Source organism: Nerophis ophidion, linkage group LG16 (genome assembly GCF_033978795.1).
Source record: "Nerophis ophidion isolate RoL-2023_Sa linkage group LG16, RoL_Noph_v1.0, whole genome shotgun sequence".
Lineage (NCBI taxonomy): Eukaryota > Metazoa > Chordata > Actinopteri > Syngnathiformes > Syngnathidae > Nerophis > Nerophis ophidion.
In genome coordinates, this window is record NC_084626.1 from 35,474,176 (window position 1) to 35,493,847 (window position 19,672).

Below are 19,672 nucleotides of genomic sequence, written 5' to 3' on the forward strand. Positions count from 1 at the left end.
TACTGTTTAATGTATGTATTAATGATATGTTTAATACAAAGTACTGAAAATTATATTATTTGCAGACGACACAAATATATTCTACAGTAGTGATGACTATAATGAGCTCATAAATACAGTAAACACAGAGCTAAAAATAGCAAAAAAATAGATGGACACAAATAAATTATCTTTGAATATAAATAAAACTAAGATGTTTGGAAATTGCAAAATAACGTCTGAACAGAAAATAAGTATTGATGGTATCCAAATTGAAATCATTAATGAGAATACATTTTTGGAAACCTCATGTCAGACACATTAAAAGAAAAATCTCCAAAAACCTCTCAGTTATAAACAAAGCAAAACTATACCTCAATGAAAACGCACTCCGTAATCTATACTGCACCTTGGTACTGCCATACCTTACATACTGTTTTGAAGTATGGGGGAATACTTACCACAACACAATTCATCCTCTGATCATATTACAGAAAAAAGCAGTGCGGCTCATTCACAACGTTGGTTATTTAGAACATACTCATAATCTGTTTATGCAATCAAAGTTGCTCAAATTTGATGGCCTTGATAAATATAATACATTAATAATCTTATATAAAGCATTTAACAAATTATTGGCGCCTAATCTACAACTTATTTTTATAAGACGAGTTCAGGCTCATAACTTGCGAGGCTTTGGATATTTGTCATTGCCGAGAGCTCAAACCACTCGTAAAAGTTTTTGTGTGTCTGTATGCTGAGTAAAACAATGGAACAAACTGGACTTACAACACAAGCAATGCCAAACTATTAATCGATTCAAACTATCATACAAACATTGGGTTTGGTTCAAATATAGAGATGAGGGTCTTTATTTTAATTTGACTTGTTGTTGTACTCTGTCTCAAAAGTGTTATCAGGTACTCAATGTTTACCTTACTATTTTTGCCAAGTTGTCTATTACCATTATTGCTAGGTTGTCTAAAAGCTGTGCATGACTGGACAGTATGTAACAGACGTGTCCTTAACATCTCAAAAACCAAATGTATTGTATTGGGGAATAGGCAAGGGTTATCGTGTGACCCAAAGTTGGATCTGTGGTTAGGTATTTCAACAGTTCAACAGGTCAGAAGTGCCAAGCTCCTTGGAGTGATGCTGGACTGCACTCTATCCTGGTCAAATTATATCAGTGATATAGTTACAAAGATGGGAAGGGCTAATGGTATTTTCAGGAAATGTGCTGCTTTTGTTGCTCCACCTCTTCTTTGTCAGATTGTTAAGAGTTTAGTCTTTTGTCATCTGGACTATTTTTCTACAGTCTGGGCATCTGCTGCAAGTGGTGGGATAAGGAAGCTCCAGATTGTCCAGAATAGGGGAGCAAGGTTGGTTCTGGGTTGTTCACTAAGAACCAATGTAAACCAAATGCATGCTTCTCTTTCCTGGCTAACAGTGCAGAACAGGTTGTCAGCGAATACTCTTATTTTCTTCAAATCAGTAACCTGTAGTAAAACTCCAGCTTTTATCATGGCCCAAATAGTTCACAGTAGCACTATGCACAATCATAATACCAGGGAGGGGCATTTTGTACTCCCTTGTCCCAGGAAGAATGCTTTGCGGAAATCTTTTATTTATAGATCTGTATCGCTCTGGAATAACCTGCCTCAAATTCTCACCGAAACTGAAAGTAAACAGGTTTTTAAAATGAAAGTAATATTTTTTCTGAGTTTTTAAATTACTTTGCTCGTTGATGATTTTTTATGTTTGGTTTTACATTGTGTAGTTATATTTATATGGTAATTATTATTCTGTGACTGTAAATTGTTTGCCTGTTTTCTTATTGACGTTTTTATATTTTTTTATTTTTGTCTGTATTGCATAGTTACAATTATATGCTTTTACTTGTAATTGTGTTGAGTTGTGGACCCCAGGAAGACTAGTGGGTTGTTGTGGCAACCAGCTAATGGGGATCCTTAATAAAATTCAAAAATCAAATCAAAATCTAATACCATTGTTGGTATATTCATTATTCCTACATTATTGACAAAAATCCTTGAAACACATTCTCTAGTATACCTTTAAGTCATATATATATATATATATATATATATATATATATATATATATATATATATATATATATATGAGTTTTCATGTTCTCCCCGTGACTGCGTGAGTTCCCTCCGGGTACTCCGGCTTCCTCCCACTTCCAAAGACATGCACCTGGGGATAGGTTGATTGACAACACTAAATTTGCCCTAGTGTGTGAATGTGAGTGTGAATTTTGTCTATCTGTGTTGGCCCTGCGATGAGATGGAGACTTGTCCAGGGTGTACACCGCCTACCGTCCGATTGTAGCTGAGATAGGAACCAGTGATCCCCGCAACCCCAAAGGGAATAAGCGGTACAAAATGGATGTGTGTGTGTGTATATATATATATATATATATATATATATATATATATATATATATATATATATATATATATATATATATATACAAACCACGTTTCCATATGAGTTGGGAAATTGTGTTAGATGTAAATATAAACAGAATACAATGATTTGCAAATCCTTTTCAACCCATATTCAGTTGAATGCACTACAAAGACAAGATATTTGATGTTCAAACTCATAAACTTTATTTTTTTTTGCAAATAATAAATAACTTAGAATTTCATGGCTGCAACATTGGCCAAAGTAGTTGGGAAAGGGCATGTTCACCACTGTGTTACATCACCTTTTCTTTTAACAACACTCCATAAATGTTTGGGAACTGAGGAAACTAATTGTTGAAGCTTTGAAAGTGGAATTCTTTCCCATTCTTGTTTTATGTAGAGCTTTAGTCGTTCAACAGTCCGGGGTCTCCACTGTCGTATTTTACCCTTCATAATGCGCCACATATTTTCCATGGGAGACAGGTCTGGACTGCAGGCGGCCCAGGAAAGTACCCACACTCTTTTACTACGAAACCACGCTGTTGTAACACGTGGTTTGGCATTGTCTTGCTGAAATAAGCAGGGGCGTCAATGATAACGTTGCTTGGATGACAACATATGTTGCTCCAAAACCTGTATGGACCATTCAGCATTAATGGTGCCTTCACAGATGTGTAAGTTACCCATGCCTTGGGCACTAATACACCCCCATACCATCACAGACACTGGCTTTTGAACTTTGCGCCTATAACAATCCGGATGGTTATTTTCCTCTTTGTTCCGGAGGACACCACGTCCACAGTTTCCAAATATAATTTGAAATCTGGACTCGTCAGACCACAGAACACCTTTCCACTTTGCATCAGTCCATCTTAGATGAGCTCGGGCCCAGCTAAGCCATCGGCGTTCCTTGGTGTTGTTGATAAATGGGTTTTGCTTTGCATAAGAGTTTTAACTTGCACTTACAAATGTAGCAACCAACTGTAGTTACTGACAGTGGTTTCACGAAGTGTTCCTTAGCCTGTGTGGTGATATCCTTTACACACTGATGTCGGTTTTTGATGCAGTACCGCCGGAGGGATCGAAGGGCTGTAATATCATCGATTACATGCAGGGATTTCTCCAAATTCTCTGAACCTTTTGATGATTTTACAGACCGTAGATGGTAAAATCCCTAAATTCCTTGCAATAGCTCGTTGAGAAATGTTGTTCTAAAACTGTTTGACAATTTGCTTACCAATTGGTGACCCTCGCCCCTTGTTTGTGAATTACTTAGCATTTCATGGAAGCTGCTTTTATACCCAATCATGGAACCCAACTGTTCCCAATTAGCCCGGACACCTGTGGGATGTTCCTAATAAGTGTTTGATGAGCATTTCTCTACTTTATCAGTATTTGCCACCTTTCCCAACTTCTTTGTCATATGTTGCTGGCATCAAATTCTAAAGTTAATGATTATTTGTAAAAAAAATTGTTTATCAGTTTGAACATCGAATATGTTGTCTTTGTAGCATATTCAACTGAATATGGGTTGAAAATTATTTGCAAATCATAGTATTCCGTTTATATTTACATCTAACACAATTTCCCAACTCATATGGAAATTGGGTTTGTATATATATGTATGTATGTGTGTGTATATATATATATATATATATATATATATATATATATTAGGGATGCGAATCTTTGGGTCGCGATTTGATTATAAATTGATTTTTTCGATTCAACGCGATTCACGATTCAAAAACGATATTTTTCCGATTCAAAACGATTCTGTATTCATTCAATACATAGGATTTCAGCAGGATCTACCCCAGTCTGCTGACATGCTAGAGTAGTAGATTTTTTTTAAAAAGCTTTCATAATTGTAAAGGACAATGTTTTATCAACTGATTGCAATAATGTAAATTTGTTTTAACTATTAAACAAACCAAAAATATGACTTATTTTATCTTTGTGAAAATTTTGGACACAGTGTGTTGTCAAGCTTATGAGATGCGATGCAAGTGTAAGCCACTGTGACACTATCGTTCTTTTTTTTTTTATAAATGTCTAATGATAATGTCAATGAGGGATTTTTAATCACTGGTATGCTGAAATTATAACTAATATTGATACTGTTGTTGATAATATAAATTTTTGTTTCACAACTTTTGGTTTGTTCTGTGTCGTGTTTGTGTCTCCTTGCAATTGCTCTGTTTATTGCAGTTCTGAGTGTTGCTGGGTCAGGTTTGGTTATGGAATTGGATTGCATTGTTATGGTATTGCTGTGTATTATTTTGTTGGATTGATAAAAAAATAAAATAAAATAAAATAAAAAAATCGATTAAAAAAAAAAAAAGGATAGATTCTGAATCGCACAACGTGAGAATCGCAATTCGTATTTGAATCGATTTTTTCCCACTCCCCTAATATATATACATATATGTATATTTGTTATCCGTTTGTGAAGTTTTGTGCTCATGCGCTACGTTCGCTCGCATCCTGTGCATCTCCTGGGGGCTAAGCCCCCCTTTCCTTAAAAGCTAGTGACGCCCCTGGTTGTAAGTTACACAAATTATAAATATATTGGCCGTAATCACAGTCAGCCACCTCTACTCAGGTTTTATGTATTATATTGCAGCGACTATGTTATCAAAGTTGGTGTAGCACAACATTATTTGCGGTTAATCATCTTTTTGGCAAAGCACATCTATCTTCTTAACATTCTTGACCTGACCATCCCTTCTTGATTTTAGCCTATGTTCAATTCCCAGAGACAAAGCAATAACAGCTGGCTTTCAAACTCATTCCTCTGACGTTCGCTGAAAACACCAGAATCAAGCACTTCCTACTGAGTCCTGATTGTTCAGAGTGTGCTGCGCTTGGCTATATGGCTTCTTTCAATATCCATCCGTCCATCCATTTCTACCGCTTATTCCCTTTTGGGGTCGCGGGGGGCGCTGGCGCCAATCTCAGCTACAATCGGGCAGAAGGCGGGGTACACCCTGCACAAGTCGCCACCTCATCGCAGGGCCAACACAGATAGACAGACAACATTCACACTCACATTTACACACTGGGGCCAATTTAGTGTTTGGAAGTGGGAGGAAGCCGGAGTACCCGGAGGAAACCCACGCATTCACGGGGAGAACATGCAAACTCCACACAGAAAGATCCCGAGCCTGGGATTGAACCCAAGACTGCAGGACCTTCGTATTGTGTGGCAGACGCACTAACCCTTCGTGAAGCCCTTCTTTCAATATCCATCCATCCATTTTGATTTGCGTATTTATAAGAGGGTGCGGCCTGGCCGAAATCTGGGCGTGCCAAAGCACGCACAAGTCTGCAGTTAAACACAAGTTGATTGCGATGTAAAAAAAAAAAAAGTGCTTGGTGTTAACCACACAATTAGCGCCGCATAAAATCATGTCGCTACTGGTTCGACGTTTCCTAAAATATTATCTAAAAAAAACAAAAACCTAAAAGCATTGTCCAGCTGTTTATCGACGTACACTATTCATGGTTATTATTCATGAATATCGGCTTCAATTATTGGTTATTGGCCAACTTGACTACTAATATTCGCTATCGGCTTTGAAAAAAACATATCGGTCGATCTCTATATCACATGTTGATGGGCAATCTGCCGAAGGCGAAAGATGATGAAGAAAGAAGCACACTATCTGGAGTGAAGTGGAGGCAACGTGTCTGCGATGTCGATGTACTTCAATATATCAGAGATAGAACCACAGACAGCAATCTGCAAAATGTGCACTGTGGAAATATTAAGGGCCAGCTGCGGCTGTTTGGTCTTTCAAGGAGGGGAAACGCGAGCAGAGACTGCAGCGCCAGGCTAGTATGACCTCTGAGTACTTCTGGACGGTGGAGGCTCCCAGCAGCACTGGCTGATAGTCCAGGATACTGCACTGCACAGCGACAGAAGTCAAGTGTCTCCACTTGTGTACACTAATACAATCTCCAATAAGACCAGAAAAAGTCTTAGTAGAAGTGGGGGAAACTATCGGTTTTTAGATGCATCGCAATTCGGACACAGACGATTATAGAATCGATTTGTAAACGTCAATAATCAATCGATTTATTTACTGTAAATAAAGTAACCCAGACAGTTCTAAAAATTTGGCTGACTATAGCGAGCGATCCGACCCGCTCCATTGCTATCAGGCACCTATGCTCCAGTTTTGCAAACATTTTCATTGATTTAATGAATGTAAAAAAATAAATTAACTGTTTCTTTTTCCAAATTAATTATTTTTCCAAAGTTACAAGTGATAAATGCTTGTTTAGTGAAAAAAAAATAAATGTAAAAATTGCAATAATATACACAAATAAAGATGTATCAATAATGGATTTTGAATTAAATCGGAGCTACTAAATTGTAATCTTAATTAAATCATGAGTTGCCTAAAGATTCCCACCTCTAGTCATTAGTCATTTTTAAATGAAGAAATAGTCACTAAAAGGATTGGAAATGTCTCCAGAACAACTCCGAACGACAGAATGAAACTAGAAAAATGCTCACTTCCAGCTAAACAACACAGTCATTGGATAAAAGCTTTGCTTTGCCCATCGGACGCTCAGCGTCTACGGGAGTCAATGGCCATGGCCGAGGTTTCCTCACGATGATTCGATGATCTGTCTGAGGCTGAATCTCTTTTTGATTGACAGCAAAATATCCAATGACTGTCTTGTTTCACTAAAGTAGAAAATCACACACTATGATCGCTTTTGACGTCTTCTTTGGAGCATGTCAACTTTGTCTTTTTGGCCTATTAATTATTATTATATCATTATAATGCCATATATTTAAATATGTTGTATTATTTTTTCTTGTGTATTGTTGAAATACCAATGTAAATAAATATTTGCGTAATTTTATGATTATTATATCCTTTGAAGGATAAACATTGATTTGTGCAATTTCAATACTTTGATTTTAAATATGTTGATACAGTCAAAGCCATAAATACAATAATAATAATAACTGTTTTGGTATTCAGCCTTGGTTTCCTCATTTTTGGTTTTGGCCCAAAAAATTCATTGCATCCCTAATGCTAATAGCATGGTCTGACAGACAGGGGAGCTCATGTGATCTGTGATAGCGATGGACTTGTGGGGGTGTATTACATTAAGGAGAAAACAACATCAGATAATCTGTCAGATCAGCAGCCCCCAGAATGGGGGATGGGGCCAATGTGACCCCATATCTGCCTGATTATCCTAGTGTGTGTGTGTGTGTGTGTGTGTGCGTGTGCGTGTGTGCGTGTGGTATTTCTGCTTCACTAAGTCTTCTTCATAAATCGGTTAGCTGTCACTACGGAGACATGGATTTGACATCCTGTGTCTTACAGTTGATGCCTAAAAGGAACACAAAAGTTTTTAAAGTTCTTACCGGGTCAGCAGACACTCGACGCTGGCTCTTGTTACTCTTGGGAACAGGAACATATGTCCTGGGCGGGACTTGAGGAGGGAGGGTCTTACTGCGTGCCACAGGCTTGCCAGATTGGTCCCTCCTGCTCCCGTTGAGTCGGGATAGTGATTCATTGATGATGTCATAGTTGAGCTCTCCAGAGGTCACTTTGGACTGATCTGCATCTGGGGTGTACAGATTGACATTGTGGGACACGGCGGACCCGCGGTGTGCCACGAAGGGATTCCCGGACCCAGTCGATGAGGGAGTGATAGGGTTTCTGGGCGGGACGGCAGGGGGGTTGTCATCAGGAAAAGTTGGGAGGCTTTTAAGAGGAACTTCTGAATTTGAGCTAACTGTGTCTACAGGGCTGGAACCGGAATAGTCTCTGACCTTGGTCAGCTCTGGACTGTCCAAGATGTAGAGGGACTCTGTGAGGTAGCTCCCCTGGGGAGGGGGTGCCCTGGCTGGGGGTAGCTGTGCAGATTGGGATCCTCCAGGTTGGTTGAGTGAGGAATCCCCAAGCATGCATGTGGTGTTGGCAAGTGGCTGTCTGGGGGTGGGCCGTGGGCGCTCAATGGAGGTCGTTGGGGTCTCGGAGCAGGATAGAATTGAAGCTCGCGATTCAGCGGGGCCACTTTGGGGATCACTTTTGTCCTGTTTCAGTCTGGAGAGGGCATCGTATTCCATCTGCAGGGCCTCGGCCAGGACCAGCTCCTTCTGACTCAGGCCTAGAGCCTCCAGACAGGCCCAGCCTGCTTCGCTGCTCTCTTTCTCAGTCTGAGCTGCTGACATGATGGCCCACCCCCCTCAGCGCAGTGGGACTAAGACGAAGGAGGAAGGTCCACAGACGTTCTCTGAGGTCCAGTGAGGACTCATGGAGCTGCTGGAAAACACACAAGATGATCTAATTTTTTCTTTTGCACTACAAAAAACACACATCATACACAATTTATTGTGATGAATACACAAAACATAATATGGTTTACTGACAAACGCTATCATAGAACTATTTCACTTTATTGAACCATCCACTGTCTGATATATTAAAATGAATATGTTGTAAAATAAATGTCTCTTTTTTTGTAGTTTCTGTCCCTACTGAGGTGACTTTTGCAGAGAAATTTCAACATGGTTACAACACTAAAGGAGAGCTGTAGGTAAAACAGAAGTCCATCCAAATGAGAATGTGAAGGTGCGTCCAAAACAGTAGGACACAAAGTGTGAGCCTGGGATCAAACGTATAAAGAAAAGTAGATTTATTCATGAGGAATAAACAAAGTAGGACCAATCCTAATTGACTCCCGTGTCCGGAATCTTCAGGGGGGTAAGCCTCACACAGAAGGGAGCCACATGATGTCACCGTACCTTGCAAGACCTCAGCTCAGCGAGCAGCAAAGGATTAACTTGAGCAAGGAAGTGTGTTAATGTTTTTAAAATTTTACTCCTTTTTATACATTTAAAACAGTTAAAGGGGCCGTTTAGGGAGCTGCATAGGAGGCTTAAAGGCTTGGACGGGCTGCGTGCATAATAACCCGCTCTTTTCCTGGCCAGACCATATGAGCCATGCCCCACTCACACACAAGCACACAACAAAAGGATAACATCATAGTAAAAAAACAGTGTTTGGAAATGTGGCTTTTCAGTCTCCTGTTAAATAGGAATATTGCAACCACCATTACATCTGTTTATGTATCCATTCCTAATCAAAGATCGCTTTTGTATGCGACGGGCACGCACATTTGCACAATACAGACATGACTGACAGCCTAAACACCAGCAATCTTATTCTGCCCTCAGGTCAATTTCTGTAGAGCAGTGATTCTCAAACTTTGGGAGGTGTACCAATAGTGGGACGTGAGCTCCAGCTAGTGTTATGCCATAAAAGTCACTTCTAGAAGTCTGTATGGAAGAGTGGCCAGACGGAAGCCTTTCCTTTGTAAGTTTGCTAAAATGCCCAAGAGTCGCACACACACACATAGGACACGGCTAAAGCTAACGCAAACGAGAGCAAGACGTATGTTCCAAAGAAAATAATACTGTTGTTGGTGGTTCGGTTTAGCGTTTAGGTGTGGAACATATGAATGCAGCCTGCAAAGTTTGTTTAAAAAAGGCAGCAGCACAACAAACCTTTTCCAACATCTGAAACCAAAACATCCAGCCAAGTGGGGGAAATGCAACTCTATGAGGAAAACAAGAATATTAACAAACAAACACCTACTAAAAAGCATCTTTTACACAAGGTCGTTCTGCACATTGCTAAAGATGTGGTGTCCAAACAGTGTAAAAGCCTACAATTATCCACTTTATAAAACTACAGAGACCTCCCAATTAAGGCTGGGCAATATAGTGTTACACGCGACATATCGCGGGTTTGTCTCTCTGCATCTTGGAAAATGCCTTTATCGTGATATTCAAGTATACGTTCTCACGCAGTTGCTTTTAGCTGCGGGCATTACACTGCAGGCTCTTGCCACTCTTTCTTGTGTCTCCTTCCTCACAGACTGTAAGCGCACCTTCTTACACAAGTCACATACTGTCACGTCATACATCACATACGTATACGCCCTTGCGGAGCAGAGAGGTAGCAGCATACTGCATGGGTAACGCTAACTGTGATGCTAGCAAAGCTGTGTGAGTGGTAATACGAGAGAAAAAAGGTGTGAATCTGGTAACAGATGAAGGAAGAATTAATTCCAAAGAAAAACAGCAGGGGGTCCATCGTCTGCCGGTGGTTCGGCTTACATTGGCAATTTGTCGAATAGACAACCTTAATTTGTCGAGTGTGGGGCACAAGCGTTGCTACCAAAAGTAGCATTACTGCTAAAATGTAGCATCATTTGAAAAGTCACCTAGTAGAGCATGAAGAGTGATTACTCCGGAAAATGTCTCTGACAATCTTGCATTTTCAGTTTTGGAAATTACATACTCCGGATTCCTCCCACCTCCAAAAACATGCACCTGGGGATGGATAGGTTGATTGGCAACACTGAAATTGGCCGTAGTGTGTGAATGTGAGTGTGAATGTTGTCTGTCTATCTGTGTTGGCCCTGCGATAAGATGGCGACTTGTCCAGGGTGTACACCGCCTTCCGCCCCAATGCAGCTGAGATAGGCTCCAGCGACCCCCCGCGACCCCAAAAGGGACAAACGGTAGTAAATGGATGGATGGATGGATGAATGTTTGTGCCACTGCTTAATAACTGTTTAATAAATACTGTTTTTGTCAATTGACTTAGTTGTGATTTCCTTCTCTGCATGAAAGTTTAAAATTAGCATATATTAATGCAGTATAAAGAAGAATGTTTTAATGTAGACACATATAATCATCATACTGTTGTGAATATATATATCAAGTGTTAATTCAAAGCTAAGGCAAATTATGGCGATATATATCGTGTATCGCGATATTGCCTAAAAATAGAGATATTAAAAAAAGGCCATATCGCCCAGCCCTACTCTCAATACTACATTTTACCTACAGAAGTATTTTATCCAAGGAGGAAGCTTTGCCTCCCAGAGGAAGCTCTACATTAAATTACTTTTTGATCATATGAGCAAAACCCTCAGAGTAAATATGCCAGAAATAGCTACAATAGCAAAATGTAATCTGTTTATTTTTTGGAAAAGGATAATATACAAAATCGATTATGTATTTGGACTAAAAAGAACCAACCCATTTTATTGATATTATAATTTTGCTAAGAGGAAATGCCATTTGAAATGACAAATTTTGATCAAATAAAAACAAAGTATTTTTAAATTATCTCTGATAAAAAAAAAGGAAAAAAATTCGTAAATCACCTTTTTTGTGAAAAAAAATCAGAGATTTTATTTTTAGGCTTTATTGCCCAGGCCTAGGTTGAGTTATACCGAAAACATTAACAATGTAAATATGCTGACACAACTTCCAGACGTCATAAACAATTATTTTACTTTCAGTTCTGTAATTGCTTAAGAGGACCGTTTAGCTTGAGACCCAGACAGACCTGAGGTACTGACAGGAACCAACTCAAAGCAACACAACATGACCAACAAAGGAAGGAAGGAAAGGTGCAAAACAATCTTGTTATTCCAAAGCTTGACAGGATAACTTTTAGGAAGGAAACACGACAGCTGAAGCTACAGCAGATCAGACCATAGATGAGCAACTACAACAAGTTGACATATACACAAAAAACATGGTGTGGGTTTACTTTCTGAAATAATAAAGATGACGATGTTGGGATGGGTGTGAGCCATGCAATGTGTATGTGTGTATGTAATGTGGGTCACAGCTGCTTTCTGGGTGTGTTTTATCTGAGAGGACTCACGTCATGAGCACCTCCCCCATTGGCTGCTGAATCTCCCCCCGGCCCTGCCTAACCCCAGGTTTGACATGTGGGCCAGCACCAGTATTTGACTGTTTTCACACACACACACACACACACACACACACACACACACACACACACACACACACACACACACACACACACACACGCAAAAACACACACACACACACACACACACACTCAGTGTCATTATTGTCCTAACATGGCTTGATTATGACCACCAATGATGGTTCTGTTTGACAAGCGTGTGTGTGTGTGTGTGTGTGTGTGTGTGTGTGCGTGCGTGTGTGTGCACGTAATAGTCTAGGTCAGACTTTTACCCCTGGGAGTCACAAAAGGGGGGATGGTATACATGTCATCTTTCTCGCTCACAACACACACACACACACACACACACACACACACACACACCAGAGTTATTGCTGTGTGTATAGATTGTATTGATGTATTCAGTGGAGATCACGTGCTTGTCTGTATATTATTATTTATTTAACCTCAAAAGTTACCACACTCATCATGATTTACATTTCAACAATTCATATGGGTGCGGGGGTCAGCTGAGCGCCTGCTGGTGGTGGACACTTTTGTGTCCCACTGAGCTGAATCAGCAGTGGTGTCCATCAGCAGGACAATGACCTTTAGCATATGTTTGCATCCGAAGACCACGACCAACAGGATCAGTGCTTAAACTGTGACATGGGCACTATACCCCTTCACTTTTCTAGGCCTTTATCAAACTTGTGAGCATATAGACAACATAATTGCTTCTTGTATTCTTGAGTCTTTTACCAAAGATGTACAGCAGGAGTCGGGAACCTTTTTGCTGAGAGAGCCATGAAAGCCAAATATTTTTAAATGTTTTCCGTGAGAGCTACATAATATTTTTTTAACACTGAATACAACTAGGCCCTGCGATGAGATGGCGACTTGTCCAGGGTGTACACTGCCTTCCGCCTGATTGTAGCTGAGATAGGCACCAGCGCCCCCCGCGACCCCAAAGGGAATAAGCAGTAGAAAAATGGATGGATGGATGGATGGATGGAATACAACTAAATGCGTGCATTTTTAAGTAAGACTAACATTTTTAGAGTGTAATAAATAAATGATAAATGGGTTGTACTTGTATAGCGCTTTTCTACCTTCAAGGTACTCAAAGCGCTTTGACACTACTTCCAAATTTACCCATTCACACACACATTCACACACTGATGGAGGGAGCTGCCATGCAAGGCGCTAACCAGCACCCATCAGGACCAAGGGTGAAGTGTCTTGCTCAGGACACAACGGACGTGACGAGGTTGGTACTAGGTGGGGATTGAACCAGGGACCCTCGGGTTGCGCAAGGCCACTTTTCCACTGCGCCAATAACACTGTTATTCTGAAGCTAATCAATAATAAATAAAATAGTTCTTACCATTGATACAACTTCTTGAACAGATGCGGTAGAAACGGATGGATGGATTAAAATGCATGAGAATGTTTTATATTTTGAACGTTATTTTTAACACTGTGATTACCAGCAGAATTATTCATTACTTATCGTGCTAAGCAATGTCAGCTAAAATTAATCTGAGAGCCAGATGCAGACACCAAAACTGCCACAGGTTCCCAACCCCTGATTTACACGCACATTTTATTCAAATATATCTTCAGCCCTCTCCAAGGTTTCTCATTGTAGCTCATTGGGTTGTGTTTTATCTTGCCCTGATGTGAGATCTGAGCCGAGGATGTCTCTGTGGCTTGTGCAGCCCTTTGAGAGACTCGTGATTTAGGGCTTTATAAATAAACTTTGATTGATTGATCATCTTAAGTGTTGTATTTTCCCCAAATATTTTAAACAAGCCCAAAGATCAGGACCATTTTGGCCACGGTAATAAATCAGATACTTATTTTCTCATCCAAAATGGGCTTTCATTGTAACACTAATCAGCATATTGGGAAATAAAGTGAGTATGTATGAAGTCGAGGCAAGACCTGGCAACAAAGCTAACTGCTCAGTGGACTTGTGGTTAGAGTGTCCGCCCTGAGATCGGTAGATCGTGAGTTCAAACCCCATAAAAATGGGACCCATTACCTCCTTGCTTAGCACTCAGCATCAAGGGTTGGAATTGGGGGTTGAATTTTTATAGATGATATCTGTCTATTATAGTATAGCTCGGTTGGTAGCGTGGCCGTGCCAGCAACTTAAGGGTTCCAAGTTCGATCCCCGCTTCTGCCATCCTAGTCACTGCCATTGTGTCCTTGGGCAAGACACTTTACCTTCCTGCTCCCAGTGCCACCCACACTGGTTTAAATGTAACTTAGATATTGGGTTTCACTATGTAAAGCGCTTTGAGTCACTAGAGAAAAGTGCAATATAAAAATAATTCACTTTACTTTACCTGACACCTTCTATGTTAGCTACTTCTCTTTGTTTTTTAATGTCTATTTTCTGCTAGATTTACTCTCTATTTTATGCTGCAGCTGTCACATACACTGTAATATTGTACATGGTAATTGTTATATATTGTATATATCAGCATATATAATTTACTGTACATATATTATGTAAATATTAAGTGTATATATTATATTTAATATCATAGTCTATTTATACCTGCATAGTCCTTTCCTTCCTTACACTTTCCATCATTGTAACTGAGCTACTGTGTGAAACAATTTCCCTTTTGGATCATTAAAGGCCTACTGAAACCCACTACTATCGACCACGCACTCTGATAGTTTATATATCAATGAAGAAATCTTAACAGTGCAACACATGCCAATAGTTTACTTTAGTTTAGTTTACTAAATTACAATTTTAAATTTCCCGCAGAGTTTCATGTTGAAAACGTTGCGGAATGATGACGCGTGTTTGTGACGTTATTGGTTGGAGGGGATATTTTAGCCCAGCACCACTTACGGCTAAAAGTCGTCTCTTTTCATCGCATAATTGCACAGTATTTTGGAGGTCTGTGATGCTGAATCTTTTGCAATTTGTTCAATTAAGAATGGAGACTATAAAGAAGAATGCTGTTGGTGGAAAGCGGTGGATTCCAGCTGCCTTTAGCAACCGAAACACAGCCGGTGTTTCTTTGTTTGTTGTGAAGCTTTAACACAGAGCGGTCAAGCGAACATGTTTCTTTACCACATGTCAACCAGCAAGTTTTTGGATGGGAAAATTGTGTTATGAAACCCACTACTACCGACCACGCAGTCTGATAGTTTATATATCAATGATGAAATATTAACATTGCAACACATGCCAATATGGCCTTTTTAGTTTACTAAATTACAATTTTAAATTTCCCGCGAAGTGTCCTGTTGAAAACGTCGCGGAATGATAACGTGTACGAGTGACGTCACGGACTGTTAGGAAATATTAGCGCTACGCACACACACAGTTAAAAGTCATCTGCTTTTACCGCATAATTACACAGTATTTTGGACTTCTGTGTTGCTGAATCTTTTGCAATTTGTTCAACTAATAATGGAGAAGTCAAAGTAGAAAGATGGAGTTGGGAAGCTTTAGCCTTTAGCCACACAAACACACAGTGATTTCTTGTTTAAAATTCCCGGAGGTGAAGCTTTACTATGGATCAGAGCGGTCACGCGAACATGGATCCCGACCAAATGTCAACCAGCAGTTTTCGGTGAGAAAATTGTGGTAAAAAGTCGCCACTTACCGGAGATCAGCTGAGCTTGTGCCGTCCATAATGCTGCTGTCGACTTCCATCAGACACTGGCCTCAAGACACCCGTGGATACACCCTTCCGACTATCAGGTACTATTAAACTCACTAAAACACCAGCAACACAATACAAAGATAAGGGATTTCCCAGAATTATCCTAGTAAATGTGTCTAAAAACATCTGAATCCGTCCCAATGCAATCGCGTTTTTTTTTTTTTTTTACCTGATTTTATTTTATTTTTTCTAGTCCATCTCTATCAATATCCTCAAACACGAATCTTTCATCCTCGCTCAAATTAATGGGGAAATTGTCGTTTTCTCGGTCCGAATAGCTCTTTTTGTTGGAGGCTCCCATTAAAAACAATGTGAGGATGTGAGGAGCCCTCACACAGGTGACGTCATCGTCTGCGACTTCCGGTAAAGGCAGGGCTTTACTGTTAGCGACAAAAAGTTGCAAACTTTATCGTCGATGTTCTCTACTAAATAATTTCAGCAAAAAAATGGCATTATCGCAAAATGATCAAGTATGACACATAGAATGGACCTGCTATCCCCGTTTAAATAAGAAAATCTCATTTCAGTAGGCCTTTAAGTCGGCTCTTACCGGAGACTTGAGCGGATTATGCGACCTCCCCCTGCAGCTGTCAAAAAGGCAGCTGTGATCTTGGCCCTTCCATTGGCTTCTCTCAGAGACACTGGCGGTCACCGCAGCCCTCCGACTTTCAGGTATGACTTTATAATCTCACTAAAACACAATAAGCAGATAAGGGATTTTCCAGAATTATCCTAGTAAATGTGTCTAATAACATCTGAATCGCCCCCACTGCCGTCGCCTGGAGCCGTCGCCTTTTCTTTTTTTTCTTTCTTTTTTTTTTTTAGTGCTTCACTCTAAATTTCCTCATCCACGAATCTTTCATCCTCGCTCAAATTAATGGGGAAATCGTCGTTTTCTCGGTCCGAATCGCTCTTGCTGCTGGTGGCTATGATTATAAACAATGTGAGGATGTGAGGAGCCCTACAACCCGTGACGTCACGCGCACATCGTCTGCTACTTCCGTTAAAGGCAAAGTTTTTTTGTTAACGACCAAAAGTTGCGAACTTTATCGTCGATGTTCTCTACTAAATCCTTTCAGCAAAATTATGGCAATGTCGCGAAATGATCAAGTATGACACATAGAAAGGACCTGCTATCCCCGTTTAAATAAGAAAATCTCATTTCAGTAGGCCTTTAAAGTTTGTGTAAGTCTAAACACCAAAATGTTTGCCGGTGTCAAGCCAAATTTGTGCCCAGCCGAAATAAGTGCTCAGAGGGGGTGTGCACATGCAGTCCAGCAGGGCAGTTTTTTGGCAGGGCAGCGTCATTGACAAACCAACGTGTGTGTAGCGAGAGAGAGAGACCATCCTAGTAGTGATTTAGCGAGACTCTGATTAGGGTTTCTCCATCTTTGATAGCCTAAGACAGGGGTGTCAAACGTACGGCCCGCGGGCCAGATCAGGCCCGCAAACAGGTTTTATTCGGTCCGCTGGATGGGTTTGCAAAGTACAAACAATGAGCCAAAATGTTTTAATGAATTAAACCACTGTTCTAATGGTGTCCACTAGATGTTGCAATGGCAATTCTTCGTATCTTTGCAGATGAGCTACAAATATAAAATAACTAAAATGAACAAACTACATAAAAAACATCCTGTTATTTGATTTTGATATAATTTTTTTGTCTTTGTAGATTGAAAATGAACACCAATGAGTTCACATCGAGAGGAGCCAGATGAGGTGGTTCGGGCATCTGGTCAGGATGCCACCCGAACGCCTCCCTAGGGAGGCGTTTAGGGCACGTCCAACCGGTAGGAGGCCACGGGGAAGACCCAGGACACGTTGGGAAGACTATGTCTCCGGGCTGGCCTGGGAACGCCTCGGGATCCCCCGGGAAGAGCTAGACGAAGTGGCTGGGGAGAGGGAAGTCTGGGTTTACCTGCTTAGGCTGTTGCCCCCGCGACCTGACCTCGGATAAGCGGAAGAAGATGGATGGATGGAGTTGACTGATGAACATGATCACATAAAGTTAAAGTTAAAGTACCAATGATTGTCACACACGAGGTGTGGTGAAATGTGTCCTCTGCATTTGACCCATACCCTTATTCACCCCCTGGGAGGTGAGGGGAGCAGTGGGCAGCAGCAATGCCGCGCCCGGGAATAATTTTTCGTGATTTAAACCCCAATTCATGCTCTTGATGCTGACTGCCAAGCAGTGAGGTAATGGGTCCCATTTTATTAATTCTGATCGTATGAAAAAACACAAATAAAAGGTAGAATACTAATAACCACAACATGTAAGTGTAAAAAAAACACATTATCATTTGTACATTTTCAGAATGTGCACTCTTGTTCTGTTTTTAAACAAAGAAAACAATCTGATGTTTGTCTATATTTTCAATTATCGTGCTGTAATTTTCCTAGTCCGGCCCACTTGGGAGTAGATTTTTCTCCATGTGGCCCCCGATCTAAAAGGAGTTTGACACCCTGGGCCTAAGACAATATATATCACAGTAACTTTGGTATGGTACGTTTTTTTCTCCTCGTATGCACTCTCACTGAGGACACAGGGGCACTTATTTGGCAAGCCGTCCCATACACGCTTGGGCACTTATATCGCAGCGAGCACTTATTTCGCTTGACACCGGGCGCGGCCACCGCTGCTGCTCACTGCTCCCCTCACCTCTCAGGGGGTGAACAAGGGGATGGGTTGAATGCAGAGGTGAATTTCACCACACCTAGTGTGTGTGTGTGTGTGTGTGTGTGTGTGTGACAATCATTGGTACTGTAACTTTCTTAACTTTTAAACTGTAAAGACCTGCACCAAACCCCATTAAAAAAATCTATTAATTTCATTTATCGGGCCAAACTCTCACTACATTGGAACGGCTTGGCAAAACATATTTCATGACACGGACAGTGACGTTTAGGCGTAGTCATTACAGTGATTGCGAGGACAACAAACACTGTGTGTGCGGACAGTGACAAGGAAAGCAGTCAGGGCTGTTTGGACAGTGAAGCATCTGAATGGAGTCCGGCGTGACCTCCCTAAAGTCAGTTAACTCCATGCGCCTCCTCCAGAGTGCTAACATGCTAACATGCTAGCGAGCTAGCATCCTTACCTGCGCCCTCCCGGTTCACCGCAGCCGGCAGCCGGCGGCGGGGGCCATCTTAAAGCAGCTGGCGTCCTCTCCAAAAATCACATCAACCCCCTTCAATGTCCTGTGGGCTTACACAAGCGCGTTGCCAGTTGCCAGGGCAGCGTACACACCCCAGACGTTCAGTCACTTCCCCGGGTGTGCCTAATAAGCTCGATGAACAATGCAGGCGCTGCGGCTAACGGTTCCCTGCGATGCCTCAAGCCCGCACACACGCGAGCTGGTGGGGCTTGCTTTGGACTCTGCACCGTTCGCGCAGCAGCTGCCACCGCAAGGGGAGACAAGTTCAACAAGAAACGCACACACATCGTTTCCGGTTAAGTTTTCAAAGTAAAACAAGACTGAGCCAAGCGCTGTGCAGTGCAAGGATGGCAGGGGAGTTTATATTTTATTTTCTTTATTGATGCGCTTATCGCAGTGGTTCTTAACCTTGTTGGAGGTACCGAGCCCCACTTGTTTCATATGTGCATTAGTGAAAAATAAAATGTTGTTTTTTTTCAAATTCACCAAAAAAAAGTTACGTTTTTTTTTACTGGTGCACAAAATGAACCGTGCATGAACATCACCTTGTTCATGAACTCACAACATATTACACACCTTACACACATGACCATGAATTGATTTCAACTTAAACAAGTTGAAAAGCTTAT

The 19,672-nt window shown here is 40.9% G+C and overlaps 1 protein-coding gene across 3 annotated transcripts in view; it reads right to left on the reverse strand.

The window, feature by feature from the left end:
* pik3c2b (phosphatidylinositol-4-phosphate 3-kinase, catalytic subunit type 2 beta) overlaps positions 1 to 19,297 on the reverse strand; it is a 43,025-nt gene extending 23,728 nt beyond the window's left edge. Inside the window, exons 1-2 of one of the 3 annotated variants that reach the window (XM_061875014.1) lie at positions 18,987 to 19,297; positions 7,810 to 8,710 (exon numbers count right to left, since the gene is read on the reverse strand). In XM_061875014.1, the coding sequence (XP_061730998.1) occupies positions 7,810 to 8,622 (813 nt within the window). In that variant the 5' untranslated portion in view covers positions 8,623 to 8,710; positions 18,987 to 19,297. Of the gene's footprint in view, positions 1 to 7,809; positions 8,714 to 18,986 lie in introns of all 3 variants that reach the window. The other 2 variants (XM_061875013.1, XM_061875015.1) reach the window with 2 other exon arrangements.
* Positions 19,298 to 19,672: the final 375 nt, after the last annotated feature.